The 17077-nt window shown below is 58.3% G+C and overlaps 1 protein-coding gene across 1 annotated transcript in view; it reads left to right on the forward strand.

The window, feature by feature from the left end:
• The window catches only part of SHANK3 (SH3 and multiple ankyrin repeat domains 3), a 133522-nt gene extending 119490 nt beyond the window's left edge, over positions 1-14032 (forward strand). The window contains exon 25 of the mRNA XM_058805981.1: positions 12722-14032. Within this exon, the coding sequence (XP_058661964.1) occupies positions 12722-13268 (547 nt within the window). The 3' untranslated portion in view covers positions 13269-14032. The remainder of the gene's footprint in view (positions 1-12721) is intronic.
• Positions 14033-17077: the final 3045 nt, after the last annotated feature.

The following is a 17077-nucleotide window of genomic DNA, read 5'->3' on the forward strand; positions in this document are numbered from 1 at the left end:
GGCTTTTCCATGTCTGAGGATCTCCAGGTGTTGTCCCACTCAGGAGGTGACAAAGGCGGCCCGTGGCACCCCCTGGACAGGACATGGTGGCACCAACGCCACCCTGGTTCTGCCTCATCCCCCCAACCCTAAAACTATCCCAAACCTTCCAAATGGGAGCCCAAACCCTTAAAAAGCTTGGGAATATCAAATCCCAGCATGAAATGGCCCAAAATTCCGAGTCTTGTCCTGCCCCTTCAGGCGCGGCCCCACAGAGCAGCCATGAGCCGGTGTCACCGAGTGTCACCTGCTGTCACCTGTGGGTGTCAGGGCTCAGTGAGGTGCCAGGAGCTCTGGATCAGGGGCAGCCCTTCCCATGGGAAAAGCTTTTCCAACCACACCATCCCAGCCACGGCTGCTCCGGCGCATGGCGCTGGCACAGGAGGTGACATTCCAGGTGGTGGCCTTGGGGACGAAGTGTCCAGGAGCATTCTGGGGTCACTCCAGCCTCTCCCAGCAGATCCAAACTGGGAGTACTGGGAGTGGATCCAGGGGTGTCTCCCTGCCCAAGAGTGTGATTCCCTAAGGAGCCAGGTGTCACCCAACGTCCCTTCCCTCATCCCGAGCTGAGGCCATCTGGGGATCCTCTGGAATCGAGGCAGTGCCCATCTCCAGTGGCGCTGGAATTTTGGGAATTCTGGGCTTTTACAAGCCCTTTTACCAGGATCCCATGCTGGTTTGGTATTCCCTGCTGGGAATCCTCCGGCTCCTGGTGACATCGGAATGTCCCTTTCCATGTCCCCATCCCTTCCATCTGTGTCCATCCAACCTCCTGGTTTTCCCCTGGAGCGATTTCACCGATTTTGAGGATCAGCCTTTTTCCATCCTCTCTTCCTGCTTTCCCTGCAATCCCTGCAATTCCCAGGGCTCTGTGCCCTGCTCATCCAGCCCCTGGAGCCTCCTCTTTTCCTGCACATCCCGTCCTCGCTCCCCACCGGAATCCGGCCCTTCCAGCCATCCCGCAGAGTCCCACATTCCCAGTTTTTCTCTTTTGGCAAAGTCATGGCCTTCCACGGCCTCACAAATTTTGGGATGTCAAAGACTTGAAATGTTTCCCAGGGAGTCAGTGGGGAATGGAAATTTTAATGATGGCAGCCGCTCTCCCGCATTGTCCGAGTTCTCCTGGCTTTTTGTATGGAATTGCTGTGAATTCAGGGAATAACGGGAGCACGGTTAGGTAAGAGGCAGTGACCCAGTTTGGGATGTGTTTTCCAGGCTCTGGAATTGTCCAGAGAAAGGAAGTGTCACCTGAATGTCCCTCAAGAGCTGCCGGGAGCCAGAGGTGGCCTGGAATCCCACAGGGATGCAGACAGGGAGGTGGCCTGGAATTCTGCAGGGATGGGGACATTGAGGTGACCTGGAATTCCAAATGGGGACATGGAGGTGTCCTGGAGACCCACAGGAATGGGGACCCTGGAATTCTGTAGGGATGGGGACATTGAGGTGACCTGGAGTCCCTAAAAGGATCCTGAGAGTTCTTGGAATTCCACAAGGAACAGGGACACTGAGGTGACCTGGAGTATCCCAAAAGGACACTGAGGGGTCTTGGAATTCCTCAAGGAACAGGGACACTGAGGTGACCTGGAGTTCCACAGGGATAGGGACAGGGAGGTGGCCTGGAGTCCCCAGAGGGGACAATGAGGTGTCCTGGAATCTGGGAATGGGGACACTGAGGTGGCCTTGAGTCCCACAGGGATGGGGACACCGGTGTTCCCATATCTGATCCTTCCCCAGCCCTTCCAGCAGCTCTGAATCCATGGGATTGGCGGAGCAGCTGCCATTCAGGAATCATCCTGCAATTCCTCCATCCCCACGTTCATCCTGAATTCCCAGCAATTCCGTGCAAGCTCAGGGAATTCCCTGCTCCAGAGCAGTGCCTAACGCCTTTCCCTGACCGATCCCTGTGGGAATGCTCCCTGGGAAACCCGGGAAGCCCCATTCCATGGATTTTTCCTGAGCTCTAACTCCGGCTCTGTCTCCTCCCAAGCTGGGCGTCCACGGAAGGACCTTTGAGCCGAGGGACTGGGAAAGAGCCCAAGGAATTCTGACAGTGGCAACGTCAGGTCACAGTTCAGGCCACTGATGGTGACAATCCCAGGACCAGGGACACCTGGAACGGTGACAATGGCAGCGGAGCAAGGGGACAACTTCCCTTCATCCGTGGTGGCCCTTGGTGGCCGTGTCCAAGAGCAGCTTCCTCGTGTTTAACCCAAAACCCTGGAATTGTTGAGGCTGGAAAATCCCTCTGATCCTACCGAGCCCAGCCACTCCCAGTGCTGCCCCGTGTCCCCAAGTGCCACATCCACACGACTTTTAATCCCGCCAGGAATGGGGCTTCCACCCCTTCCCTGGGCATCCCATTCCAGCACTTCATCAACTTCTGGGGAAGGAATTTTCCCAAAAATCGAACTTCACCTCGAGGTGACACCCTCTTGTTCCCTGCCCCAGCTGGGATTCCTGTCCGGGATTCCTGGAGCAGTGCTGGGATCCTGGAAATCCCAGGATCCTGGGAAAACCCTGCTGAGCCGTGGGAGAGGCTCGGGATGTGCCGGGAGCCGCGCGGGGCCGAGCGCGTTCCACGTGTGACATCCGTGTCCCCAATAAAGCTGACGGTGACCGTGACAGGTGTGTGTGTGTCATTGGGGACACGGCCATTCCCAGCATTTCGGGAGCCACATTCCATGCCCGGAGCCAGCTCCGGCTCCGGATTCACTGCTCCAGTGCTCCAGGCGGCATTCCCGCAAAATTCCCCAAGACATTCCCGTCGCGTGTCCCCGCCCAGCCCTGCCAGGCTCTCACCATCCATAATCCCAACTGGATCCATCTTCCCAACCTCTGGGACTCACCAGGAGCATCCCAAACATCCCAAAAACCCTTTCTTTTACAAACCAATCACGATTTAACTCCCAGGAGTTTGGGATGTGGAGGGCCCAGGATTTGTCCAGGTCGTTCCCAGGTAGAGCTTTGTATTTTCCTGTTTTCCTCTGGAATTTGGAAGGAGGCTCCAAGTCCAAGACTGTGGGAGCTTTGCCCATCCCAAAGGCTTTTCCAGCTAAATCCCAGCCACAGGTTTCCAGCTCTTCCCAGGGTTTTCTTTGGTGTTGATAAATCTCCAAGGCAAATTCCAGGAGAGTTCCGAGATTTTGGGGCTCTGGAGCCGGGCCACGGGGAGCTTTTCCAAAGGGATCTTGCTCCTGGGGACTTCAAGAAATTCCCATTGCTCCTGGTTTGGGGCTCTGGGTCCAAGCTCAGGGGAACTTTGCCAAGGACTCCAAGTGATTCCCAAGGGGAATCCCAAATGTCGAGTTTGGGGCTCCAGATCCAAGGTCAAGCTCAGGGAAGCTTTGCCAACCAGTCCTGGCTCCTGGCTCCAGTTTGGGGCTCCATATCTGAGCTCAGGGAAGATTTTCCAGGAGCTTCTAGCTCCTGAGAAATTCCAGGAACATCCCAAATGTCCCATTTTGAGGCTCTGGATCCAGACTTGGGGGAGCTTTTCCAAGGAGTTCTGGGGACTCCCAGGAACATCCCAAATATCCCAGTTTGGAGCTCCAGATCCCAGCTCAATGGAGCTTTTCAAATGGCCCCTCACAAGTTCCAGGAACATCCCAAATGTCCTGTTTTGGGGCTCTGGACCCAGATTCAGGGGAAGTTCTGGCCCCTGGGGACTTCCAGGGGCATCCCAAATATCCCACTTTGGGGCTCCAGGTGAGGCAGGGCTTTGCCAAAGGGTCCTGGTTTCCACTGATTCCCGGGAGCATCCCAAGTGTCCCAGTTTGGAGCTCTGGATCTGAGCTCAGGGAAGATTTTCCAAGGGCTTCTGGCTGCTCAGAACTTCCGGGAACATCCCAAATGTCCCAGTTTGGGGCTCTGGATCCCAGCTCAATGACCTTTTTCAACAGCTCCTCAGAACTTGCAGGAACATCCCAAATGTTCCATTTTGGGGTTCTGGATCCAGGTTCGGGGGAGCTTTTCCAAGGAGGTCTGGCCCCTGGGGACTCCCAGGAGCATCCCAGGTTTCCCAGTTTGGAGCTCTGGATCCAAAGGGAAACTTCTCCAAGGGTTTTTTATGTCTTTGCTCGTGCCTTTGTTTCTCTTTAACCCAAAAAAGGCTCCTGGGAAGCGGAACTCGAGCTTCCAAAGGGAGCGTTTCCGGTGCTGCTCTGCAATTCCATGAATTCCTTTGTATTCCCACAGATCTGAGAGAGAAGGAGAAGAAACTTGAGCCCTTTGGGGTTTTAGTTCCTTTTAGGGTAAAGCTGCCTCTTTTTCTCCGATCCTGAATGAATTCCGTGTCCCGGGAGTGGTGTCACATCCCAGCAAAAGCTTGGAAAAACACCCCCCTGTTTCCTTGTAGGCTTGGGGGCTCTTCCTGGGGAAATTCCCACGGGAAGCAGGGATTTGGGATGAAAATCGAGGGAATTGGCTGTGGGGAGGGAAGGAAAAGGGGGATTGGGATCGCTGAGTGAGGGAGAGTGGGAATAGGGGGGATTTGTGTGGCAGGGAGGGGTGGGGACGAGGCGGCCACTTTTGGAGAGGAGGTGGCCAAATTTAGAGAGGAGGTGGCAAGGATTGGGAAGGAGTGGCTGGGATTGGGAAGGAGTGGCCGGGATTGAGGAGATGGCCAGGATTGGGAAGGAGGGGCCCCCCTCCCACCACATCTGGAGAGGTCACCAGGACTATGGAGGTGGCCAGGACTGGGAAGGAGGTGGCAAAGTTTGGGAATGAAGTGGCCAGGATTGTTTGGGATGGAGGTTCCAGGATTGAGATGGAGGTGACCATGATTGGGAATGAGGTGACCAGGATTGGGATGGAGGTGACCAGGCTTGGGATGGAGGTGATCAGGATTGGAAATGAGGTGACCAGGATTGGGATGGAGGTGACCAGGATTGGGATGGAGGTGACCAGGATTGGGATGGAGGTGACCACGCTGCAAACGGCCACAACCCCTGTGTTCTCCACCCTCCCTCCCACTGGGCTCCATGGATTCCACTTCCCATGGGAAGAGGCTGCTGCAGGGGTCCCCAGGCACAGTGGGATCCCCTGGATCCCTTCCCCTCTGGGTTTCCATGGAATTTCCCCAGGTTCTCAAAGGCTGGGGATCTTTGAGGTCCTCAGGGAGGCTGAGCTGTGGAAAATGGGGAATTCTGGGGGTCTGCACTGAGAGGACCCTCCCAGCCCTTGATCCCAGAGGATTCGGAGGTGCTGCAGGATCTGGGAAGGGTTTGATGCCTACAAGGAGACAGGGTCCCCCCCAGCACGTGTCCTGTCCCAGTGTCACCGTGTCCCCACGTCACCACTCCGCTGGCTTCTCCCATCCCAGCATCACCCATCACGCTCATCCCAAGGAAACGGGCTTTTTGGGAATTTGGGAAGAGCAGTGGGGCTGCCTGGAGCTCCAAGGGATGAGCTCCAGGTCCTGAGAGAGCCTCAGAGTGGGAAGAGTGGAATTGTCCCCATGTTCCCGTTAAACTGGGCTTTGTCACCTTTTCCTTGAGGTGGGAATCGTGGGAAAGGGGATTTTCCTTGGAGAAATCCAGAGGGATCCATTCCAGGTGGAGTTCAGGGAAGGAGGGAGCTCCGGATGTTCTGCAGGATCTCTCACGGGAAGAGATTGCCTTGGGAAGGCCCAGGGGCAACACTCGAGGAATTGGGAATTTTCCTATGGATTCCAGCCTGGAATTCCCTTTTCCTGCTGGGATCAGAGAAGGAAAAAAAGGGAATTTTAGTTACAACATCCCCGATCCTGCCAGAGCTCCCTGCTGGAGCTTCCCGGGATTGCTCTGGATTGTCCCTGCTCCGGGACAGAGCTCATGGATAAATCCCAATCCCAAAACCGCTCCGGACAAATCCCTGCTGGAGCCTGAGACCCCCTTGGGTCTCCTCCCCATCCCTGCTCCGGCCTGGGCCCCTTGGGATGTTTTACCCAAGGGATAACCATGCGTCCTGCCCAAAAATTCCCAAATCCACATTCCCAAATGTTCCCAGACTCTGCTCCAATGGCAGCTTCCAACTTTTGGCATTCCCGAGGTGTCTCTGCTCCCGGCACAGCTCTGGCATTTCCTGCCTGTTCCATTGCAGAAAGGGTTAAAATTGGGAATAATCCAGGGGTTTGGGGGCATTTGGAGCCAACATTCCAAACCTGGAAGCTCCTGGTCCATATCCAGGTGGAATGAGGCCATTCCCTCCTTCCTGACAGCACAGCCCAGGGATCCCGGGCAACTTCCACAGGTTATTCCCTCTGGGAAGCACCGAATCCCCGGGAACATCCCGTGGCCTTTGGGGGTGGCCGATGGCACCGTCACTGTCACCAGCCCTGGGGGGACATGGAAAAACTTGGGAATTTTGTGTCAGCTGCTCGGTGTTGTTTTGGCTGTGGGGCATTTTTCTCATGCGTTTGTTGTTTCCTTCCTTTCCCAAATCCCTGCCTTGCCCAAATCCCTCTTTCCGATATCCCTGTCTTTCCCAAATCCACCCTCCTCCCCAAATTTCTCTCCTTCCCAAATCCCTGCATTTCCCATTTGCCTGTTTTTCCCAAATTCCTCTTTCCCATTTCCCTGCCTTTCCCAAATTCTTCTTTCCAAAATTCCTACCCTTCCTAAATCCCTGCATTTCCCATTTCCCTGCCTTTCCCAAATTCCTCTTTCCCATTTCCCTGCCTTTCCCAAATCCCTGGCCCTCCCCAAATCCCTGCCTTTCCCGAATTCCTCTCTTTCCAAATCCCCGCTCCTTCCCAAATCCCTGCCCTTCCTAAATCCCTGCATTTCCCATTTCCCTGCCTTTCCCAAATTCCTCTTTCCCATTTTCCTGCCTTTCCCAAATCCCTGCCTTTCCCGAATTCCTCTCTTTCCAAATCCCCGCTCCTTCCCAAATCCCTGCCCTTCCTAAATCCCTGCATTTCCCATTTCCCTGCCTTTCCCAAATCCCTCTCTTTCCCAAATCCCTGGCCCTTTCCCGAATCCCTCCCCGCTGTTCCCTCTTTTCCCAGCCCTCCCAGCAGCTCTGTCGCTGTCCAACCCTCCAGGCTTTGGCTGAATCCATGCAATTCCAACCGCCCCATTCCCGGCTGGCCACGCCCTCACCCATCCCACGGGAACCATCCCGATCTCCCCCCCAATTCCCACCCCCTCCATTCCCCCATTCCCAATCCCCAACTCTCCCCAAACCCACCCGGGGGTCTCCACTCAGGGAACACCAAGGCCGGATCGATTCCCGCGGTTCTCCCGGCCCCGAATCCCTCGGGATCGACGTCCGGTGGCTTCTTTTTCCGTGTGGCGCTTCCCGGACCGGAGCTAACATTTCTCTCATTGCCTCTTTTCCTGCTTCCATGTGCATGTCCCGCTGCTCTGTCCTAGATCCGCCTCTGGCCTCCGGAGGGTGGGCGAGTTGTGTAAGTGAGCACGTTCCCATTCCATAGCTCCATCCCACCGGGAATGTCCCATTCCTCACCTGTCTCTCCCTCGTCCCCGTTGCCGCCCCGCTCCCGCCGGCGTTCCCGATGTTCCGGAGGGAGCGGCGCCGGCTCCGGGATGTGCGCGTCCCTCGGGAGCATGGCCCTGTCCCTGTGCTGTGGTGGCGTGTCCGGCTCTTCCCGCTGGTGTTCCTGCTGAGGAAATTCCCGTCGGGATCCCGGGGGATTGGGGCTGTGGGGTGGGGAGATCCTGGAGCGGCTCGGTCCTCCAGGAAGGGTGGGAGACACAGCAGGAAGTGGGAAAAGAGAAGGACGCCAGGAAAGGTGGGAGAGACCCCAGGAAAAGTGGGAAAGGATCCCAGAAAAGGTGGGAAAAACACCAGGAAAGGTGGGAAAAGGCCACAGAAAGAGTAGGGAAGAACACCAGGAAAGGTGGGACAGATCTCAAGGATGCTGGAAGAGACTCCAGGAAAAGTGGGAGAGATCCCTGATAAGGTGGGAGACACCCCAGGAAAGGTGGGAAAAGGATCCCAGGAGAAGTGGGACAGATTCTAAGAAAGGTGGAAAAGACCCCAGAAGGATGGAAAAGATCCCAGGAAGGGTGGGAAAGACACCAGGAAGTGGGAAAAGAGAAGGACACCAGGAAAGGTGGGAGAGACACCAGGAAAAGTGGGAAAAGGATCCCAGAAAAGGTGGGAAAAACACCAGGAAAGGTGAGAGAGGACCCCAGGAAGGGTAAGAGAGGTCTCAAGATGTTGGAAGAGACTCCAAGAAAAGTGGGAGAGATCCCAGATAAGGTGGGAGAGACCCCAGGAAAGGTGGGAAAACGATCTCAGGAAAGGTGGGAGAGGTCTCCAGGATGTTGGAAGAGACTCCAAGAAAAGTGGGAGATCCCACATAACGTGGGAGAAACCCCAGAAAAGGTGAGAAAGGATCCCAGGAAAGGTGAGAGAGATCCCAGGAAGGAGGAAAGGACCCCAGGAAAAGTGGGAAAGACTCCAGGAATGATGGGAGAGAATCTGGGAAAGGTGGAGAATACCCTGGGAAGGACTCTGGGAAAGGGGGCAGAGCATCCCCATTCCAATCCCAGCAAACCGTGGATGCACCTGGATCCATCTGTGGTTCCCCAGGGTGGGGGCTCCCAGGTGCCCCTCTGGAGCAAACATTCCATGAGACAGAGGAGGGAGCTGCTGGGATCCTGCTCCATCCCAATCCCCCAGGGAAACCACCCGAGGCCGCAGCAGGAAAACCGGGATCCAGGGATTCCCCTTCTGCCAGCAATGACTCCAGGATATCCCAGAGGCTTTCAGAAGCTCTGGAAGGACTCCCCAGGCTGGGATGGGACAGCAGCGGGATCCCGGGAAAAGCTGTTCCCACTCCAGCTCCCTTGGGCTGGAAGGGGCGACCCATGGGATGGGGAGGGCCGGAGAATTCCCCCTGGGAATTTCCCAGCGTGCATGGCCGGCTCTGTGCTCCTGGTTGTGCTTCCTGCGTGTTGTCCCCGTGTCCCGTCCTCGTGTCCCGTCCCGTGTGCGGAGCTCCGGCTCCATCCGTGTCCCGGCTCCCGGAGCCGTTCCCGGTTGATTTTTCCTTGTCCTTTTCTGCCAAGCGCTGAATTCCCGAGGCCGCGGCCCCGTCCCGGGAGAGCGGCGCCGGATCCCGACGCTCTGGGAATGTCGGGGGCCGCGTTCCCACATTCCCGACAGCTGCTGGATGCCATTCCCAGGGATTTGCTCCGCTCCCGGGTGGGGCAGGGGCGCGGGATGCTCGGGAGCTCCCGGCCTGCTCCGGATCTTTCCAGGAACGCCCGGAGCGGGGTCGTTCCGGAGGGTCCTCTCGGCCATGGGGGGCTCATCCCACGGGATCCAGCCGTGGATTCATTCCCCCAGTCCTGGCACTGGTCTCATGGAAATTTGGGATATTTGGGGGACACCAAGGGGGAACCGTCCCCTGTGTTGGCACTGGGGGCACTTGGATCATCCTATGCATCATTCCAGGACTCATCCCTAGGCTCACCCTAGGGCTTATCCCAAGATTCCTTCCAATGCTCTTCCCTGGGCTCACCCCAAGGTTCATCCCTGGGCTCATCCCAAGGTTCATCCCAGGTCTCCTCCTGGGGCTTATCCCAAGATTCCACCCAGTGTCTTTCCTGGGCTCATCCCAGAGCTCATCCTGAGGTTCATCCCGAGGTTCCTCCTAGGGCTCATCTCCGTATCCCAAGATTCCTCCCAGGCTCATCCCAAAGCTCATCCCAAGGTTCCTCCCAGGGCTCATCCCAAGGTTCATCCCGCAGCTCCCGGGTTCAGGACAGCAGGAATTCCGTGTCCTGCTCCCACATCTGCTCCTGGATCCTTTGGGATGGCCACGTCCCATCCATCGGAGTGACCGGGATCAGGAAAACTTCGGACAGTGTTTGGTCCTTGCCCAGAATCCCTGCCCGGCTCCCAGTATCCCCTGTCCAGTTCCCAGTATCCCTGCCCTGCTCCCAGTATCCCCTGTCCAGTTCCCAGTATCCCTGCCCGGCTCCCAGTATCCCCTGTCCAGTTCCCAGTACCCCTGCCTGGTTCCCAGAATCCCTGCCTGGCTCCAGGGGTAGGGTCAGGGTGAGGATTGGGATCAGGATCAGGGTTGGGATTGGGGTCAGGATCAGAGTTAGGGTTGGGATCAGGGTCTGGGTCAAGGTTAGGATTAGGATTAGGAGTGGGATGCAGATCAAGGTTAGGATCACCTGGGAATTGGGATCAGGATTAGGGTCAGGTTTAGGCTCAGGGTTAAAGTTAGGGTCAGGTTTCGGGTTAGGACCAGGATCAAAATCAGGATCAGGGTTGAGGTGGATTTAGAGTCAAGGTTAGGGTCAGGTTTAGGGTCAGGGTTAAGGTTAAGCTTAGGGTCAGATCCAGGGTTAGGATCAGGGTCAGGGTTAGGATCAGGATTAGGGCCAGAGTCAAGGCTGGGATCAGGTTTGCACTTGGGATCAGGATCACGGTCGGTATCAGGATCAGGGTCAGGATTAAGATCAGGATTAGGATTAGGGTTAGGCTCAGGGTTAGGGCTATGTTTGGGATCAGCATTGGAGGAAGGTCCATAGAAAAGAAGGAAGATCCTTAGGATCCATTGGAAGGAAGATCTTGCAGGAAGATCCATGGGAGGGTCAAAGGAAGATCCGTAGAAAGGTTGGAACAAGGTCCTTGGGAATGTTGGAAAAAGCTCCACTGAAATGTTGGAGAAAACCCCTCAGGAAGGTTGGAGGACATCTGTAGGAGGTCAGAGGAAGATCCACGAGGAGGTCAGGAAACGTCCATAGGAAATTCAGGAAGATCCATAGGAAAGTTGGATGGAAGATCCATAGGAAGATTGGAAAAACATCTATATGAAGACTGGGAGAAGGTTTGAGGAAGATCCATAGGAAGGTTGGGAACAGGTCCACACCAAGGCTGGAGGTGGTCACAGCCCCTTTGGAAACTGCCATGGGAATTGTGAGAGACAATTCCAAGGATTTGAGGCCCACCATGGAGCACCGGAGCAGCCGCACGGGAGCCTCATGAAGGAACAAGGAATGATCCAAACGATCCCAGGAACAGTTCCAGTGATCCCCAGATTCAAACAATCCCAGGAGTGATCCCCATCATCTTAGGAATGATCCAAATGATCCCAGGAGTGATCCCAGAAACGATCCCAGGAACGATCCCAGCCATGCCAGGAACAATCCAGCCTTGCCAGGAACGATCCAAACAATCCCAGGAACGATTCCAGCCATCCCAGGAATGATCCAAATGATCCCAGGAATGATCCAAATAATTGGAGAAAAGATCCCAGCAATCCCAGGAACAATCCAAGAAATCCCAGGACATCCAGCTTTTCCCTGTCAGAGCTTCAAAAGGTGATTCCTTCTCTGCTGTGCCAGGGAAGCAGAAAAATGGGAGTTATCAGGAATGTGGCTCAAAAATGGGAATTATCAGGTACACGGCTCATCCTGCAGATCTTCAGCCACGTTCAGCTCATCCCTTCAGAGCTATGGATTTATGGGATCCTCGGAGTTCATCAGCATTCCCAAAACCAGGAGGTGGCAATCGAGGCAGTGGTGGATCCCAGCAGCATTCCAGAGTGTCCTGGTTTTCCAGGAGGGAGCTGAGATGGGAGGCTGAGCAGGGAAACTGAGGCACCAGGATGAAGGAAGTTTTATAGGATAGTTCTGAGGACAAATGGAGTGGCAGGGATGGGATGGGATGGGATGGGATGGGATGGGATGGGATGGGATGGGATGGGATGGGATGGGATGGGATGGGATGGGCCTCAAAACCCATCCAGGGTCACCTCCCACTGTGCCAGGCTGCTCCAGCCCCAGTGTCCAGCCTGGCCCTGGGCACTGCCAGGGATGCAGGGGCAGCCACAGATTTTCCTCTGGTACTTCTATTCCAGGGCCAGGAATTCCTCATTGCCAAGATGCCACCCATGGCTGCCCTCTGGCAGTGGGAGCCATTCCCTGTGTGCTGTCCCTGCAGGCCTTGTCCCCAGTCCCTCTGCAGCTCTCCTGGAGCCCCTGCAGGCCCTGCCAGGGGCTCTCAGCTCTCCCTGGAGCCTTCCCTGCTCCAGGGGAACATTCCCAGCTCTCCCAGCCTCTCCAGAGCACAGGACTCTGATTTTCTAGGATTCACCCAGGTGTCAGATCCCTTTCCTTTCCCATTCCCTGTCCATCCCACGGGGACAATGGCAGGATGGGGACAATGCCAAGGGGACAGCAGCGCTTTGAGGAGCTTTGTCCCCATCCAAGATTCCCACGGTGGCACAGCCAGGGGGTCCCACATGTCCCAGTGCCGAGGGGACACGGCCCGGCCACCCCTGGGCTCCTCACGCCACACCCTGGCCACCAGGTGACCTCACCAGGGGTGTCCAGAGGGTCCCTCCATCCCGGGAAAATGCTGGAAAGTTCCCTCTTATCCCAGCTTTTCTCCGCTGGGTTTCTCCCATTCCACGTGGGATCAGCACGGGGTGGAGGGGACGGGGCAGGACGGGGCACAGGGTCCTTGTCCCCAGGGTTTGGGACACTTCGGGGGCGCAGAGCCGTGCCAGGAGGGCAGGACCGGCCGGGAACCCCCACCCTGGCGGCGCTGCCGGAATCTTTGGGACATCCCCAGCGGGATATCCCGCCCGAGCCGTGTCCCCCCACCCCGAACCTCCCCGAACCCCGCAGGATTCGCGCCCCCATTCCCAAACCCGGCCTCACCCCTTCCCTCTCCTCTCTTTTCTCCCCCCGCCTCCCCGCTCTCTCCGCAGACTTTTCAGTAGTTTAGGAGAACTCAGCACCATTTCCCAGCGCAGCTCCGGCACCACCTTCACCGTGCGGCCCGGCAGCCGCTACCCCGTCACCCGCCGCACGCCCAGCCCCGTCAAACCCGCGGCGCTGGAGCGCCCCGAGCCCCTCAGCACCGTCCGGCCCTACGGCCTGACGCCCCCCACCATCCTCAAATCCTCCAGCCTCTCCATCCCGCACGAGCCCAAGGAGGTGCGGTTCGTGGTGCGCAGCGTCAGCGCCCGCAGCCGCTCCCCGTCGCCGTCGCCGTCGCCGGGGCCGCCGCTGCACACGCTGCACCCGCCGCGGCCCTTCATGCAGAAGCCGCTGCACCTGTGGAACAAGTACGACGTGGGGGACTGGCTGGAGAGCATCAACCTGGTGGAGCACCGGGACAAGTTCGAGGACCACGAGATCGAGGGCACGCACCTGCCCGCCCTGACCAAGGAGGACTTCGTGGAGTTGGGGGTGACCCGCGTGGGGCACCGCATGAACATCGAGCGGGCGCTCAAGCAGCTGGTGGACAGCTGACCGCGCCCGGAGCCGCCGTGGGAAGGGCGGGGCGGAATTCCCAAGCCAAGAAAACCCACTCGGATTCTCCTTCTCCTTCTCCGAGCGCTGCACTGAGGGCGCGGGGCCGCCGATCCCCCATCCCCGGCTCCCGCCCCGGCCCCGCGCCGCCGCCTCCGGCCCAGGAATGTTGCATGAAATTCCTCCTCGTTCCCGCTCTCCCGGAGAGCCTGGCCTGTAAATCGCTCCGTGCGCCCCGCCCGGGTGGCACCGGCCACACGCACGGTGGTGGCACCTCGGCGGCGACACGGCCTGGAGCCCCGGAGCGGGCAGGTGGCACCTGCGGGGGTGGCACCTCCCGGGTGGCCCTGCCACGCTCACAGGTGGCCCCAGGTGCTGACAAGTCCCAGATGTCCCTGCCGGGAGGTGGCCCCAGGTCCCGACACCCCCCAGATGTCCCCGGCAGGGTCACTCACAGCTGTCCCTGCTCGGCTTGGAGGTGGCCCCAAGGTCCTGGACCCCCCCCGGGTGTCCCTGCCAGGGGGTGGCACCAGGTCCTGAACCCCTCCAAGTGTCCCCGGCAGGGTCAGAATTGTCCCTGTCAGGGGACGGCCCCAGGTCCTGCCCCCTCCCAAGGGTGTCCCTATCGGGGGGTGGCCCTGGGTCCTGAACCCCCCCAGGTGTCCCTGCCAGGAGGTGGCCCCGGGTCCCCCCCAGGTGTCCCCATCGGGCTCGGAGGCGGCGGCTCCAGCGGGGCCATCCCGGCGGCGCTCCCGGAGAAAGGAAGGAAGGAAGGAAGGAAGGAAGGAAGGAAGGAAGGAAGGAAGGAAGGAAGGAAGGAAGGAAGGAAGGAAGGAAGGAAGGAAGGAAGAAGGAAAGAAGGGAGGAAGGAAAGGAGGAAGGAAAGAAGGAAGGGCCGGGAAGGCTCCAGCCGCGGCCGTGCCACCCCGAGCCGTGCCAGGCCGTGCCAGAAGAGCCCTCCCCGCCAGGCGGACCCCCCCGGACTCTGAGCTGCTGCCCCGGCCGGGTGAGAGGGAGCGAGGAGCGCATGGATCGAAGCATGTTTGGGAATGTCGGGAGGCTGGGGGGGACGAATCCCGCAGCAAAAAAACGAAAAACAAAAAAAAAAAAAAATCGCTTTGGCAACGTTTAGAGGGGAGGGGGCGGGGGGTGGGAAAGGTTTGATTTCCTCTGGGCTTGGGGTCTTGTTTTTTCCAAAAGGGGGGAAAAGCGTTGATGGGAAATTATTTAATCTCCGTGCATTTATCTAGAGAGCAGCTGATAAGCCCCACGAGATAACGAATTACAGGATCCTCCCCCCTCCCCACACACCCCTTCCGCCCCCCCACCCCCCAAAATCCTGCTCATCCCTCGTTTTGCATCTTTTTAAGCAGCTCTATATTTGGAAAGAGAGAATATCTATATATCTATATCTCCAGAGCTATAGCCACCTGATTTTTGTTAGGATTTTCCTAAAAGAATTCCTATCTCTGGACTAGAGGAGACGCTCCCGGCACGCCCGTGGCTCGCGGGAGTTTTTATGCGACTGAATGAATGTGAAAAAGTCTTTTTAAACACACCACAAAAACCCCTAAAATCCCCCTCCCCACCAACCCGAAACAGCTCCTTTCAGACGCTCTGGATTTGTAAAAATTCAGAGAAATCACAAAAACACACACACACACAAAAAAAAAAAAAACCACAAAAACACAAACTTGCGTTTTGGGACACACCGAGTCTTCCAGGCACACAGCAGGGAGGTGTCCCCGATTTTGGGGGTCCCAGGGCTGGTGGTGGCCGTGGGGACGATGCCCGGGGGAGGGGACGCTCCCCGTGGTGTCCCCAGTGTCCCCCGGGCGGGGGCGGCCCGGCTGGCCGGGAGGGGAGGGCTCGGTGCTCCCAAAAGCCGAGCGAGGCCCCCAGGAAGGCATTAACAAAACTCTTCTGGTGCTAAGAGGGGAGGACAGGGAGCTCCGTCCTGACCCTCAACATCTCCGAACCTTTCCGACCTTGCCAGGGAAAAGGGCCCGGAGCTCCCCCGGGGTGTCCCCAGGATGTCCCCTGTCCTGTGTCAGGGCACTGGGACCTCCCCGGCATGTCCCCTGCCCTGTTTCAGGCACCGGGATGTCCTCAGGTTGTCCCTGTCCTGTGTCAGGGCACTGGGACCTCCCCGGCATGTCCCCTGTCCTATGTCGGGGCACGGGGATGTCCCCGGGATGTCCCTGCCCTCTGTTGGGGCACTGGGATGTCCCCGGGATGTCCCTGCCCTGTGTCAGGCACCGGGCTGTCCCCAGGAGGGTCCCCGGTGCCATCTCCTTGTCCCCGAGCCCTCACCCCCGTGGCGACCCCCGCCGTTCTGTCCCCGTGCCCGGTTGCCACCCCGCCGTCCCAGCCGGGAACGGGGGAGGGCCCGGCGGGCGACGAGCCGGGAAAAAATATCCCGGGAAGAAACAAAAACAAGCCGGGAATGGCGGGCTCGGTGAGCCCGGCACGTCCCGGCCCCTCCCCTGCGCCACCGCGGTGCCACCGCGCCCGCCCGGTGTCCCCCGCCCAGCTCAGGTCCTGCCCTCGGCCGTGTCCCCGCAGCCCCCGCCACGCCGCCAAGGTCCCGTCCCCGTCCTCTCCCCCGTGTCCCCAGATCTGCCCTGCCAGCCCCGCGGTGTCACCAGGTGTCACCCTCGGCCCCCAAATCCTCTGTGCCAGCCCCACCCACGGTCACCTCCCCGCAATCCGCCCTCTAAACCCAGCCCCGCCCTGCGCCCTCCCACCGGCACCCAAAACCCATCCCACCCCTACCAAATTCACCTCACCTGTGCCCCCAAATCCGTCCAACCCTTATCCACCAAATCCAGCCCCACCCTCTGCAATCTCCCCCAGATCCATCCCACCCTTACCCCAAACCCATCCCACCCTTATGCACCAAATTCACCTCACCTGTACCCCCAAATTCATCCCACCCACGTCCCCAAAATCCATCCCACCCTTATGCACCAAATTCACCTCACCTGTGCCCCCAAATCCATCCCACCCTTACCCCAAACCCATCCCACCCTTATGCACCAAATTCACCTCACCTGTGCCCCCAAATCCATCCCACCCTTACCCCAAACCCATCCCACCCTTATGCACCAAATTCACCTCACCTGTGCCCCCAAATCCATCCCACACTTACCCAAAATCCATCCCACCCTTGTCCCCCAAATTCACCTCACCTGTACCCCCAAATTCATCCCACCCACGTCCCCAAAATCCATCCGACCCTTATCCACCAAATTCACCTCACCTGCGGCCCCAAATCCAGCCCGACCCTGTGCAATCTTCCCCAAAATCCATCCCACCCTTATCCCCCAAATCCATCCCACCTGTGTCCCCAAATCCATCCCACCCTTATCGACCAAACCTGCGCCCCCAAATCCAGCTCTACCCTGTGCAATCTCCCCAAAATCCATCCTACCCTTATCCCCCAAATCCATCCCCACACCCCTCGCTCTGTGTCCCCGCTGTGTCCGGCATTCCCGGGACACTCCGGGCGCAGGAGCAGGCTGGCAGCTCCCACCCCAAATCCCACCCCAAATCCCATCCCAGATCCCACCCCAAATCCCACCCAAAATCTGACATCCCGTCCCAGATCCCAACCCCAGCTCCCATCCGACATCCCATCCCAATCCCATCCTAGACAATGCCGTGCCACCCTCCTGTGCCTCTCCCCTGCCCCCTCCGCTCCCTGTCCCCTCTGTCCCCGTGTCCCTCCGCCACCTCCCGGTGCTGTCCCGAGCCGCTCCGCGCATCCCGGGGCGCTCCCGGCCCCTCCGCATCCCGCCGGGAATGTC

This window comes from Ammospiza caudacuta, chromosome 5, assembly GCF_027887145.1.
Source record: "Ammospiza caudacuta isolate bAmmCau1 chromosome 5, bAmmCau1.pri, whole genome shotgun sequence".
Classification (NCBI taxonomy): Eukaryota; Metazoa; Chordata; class Aves; order Passeriformes; family Passerellidae; genus Ammospiza; species Ammospiza caudacuta.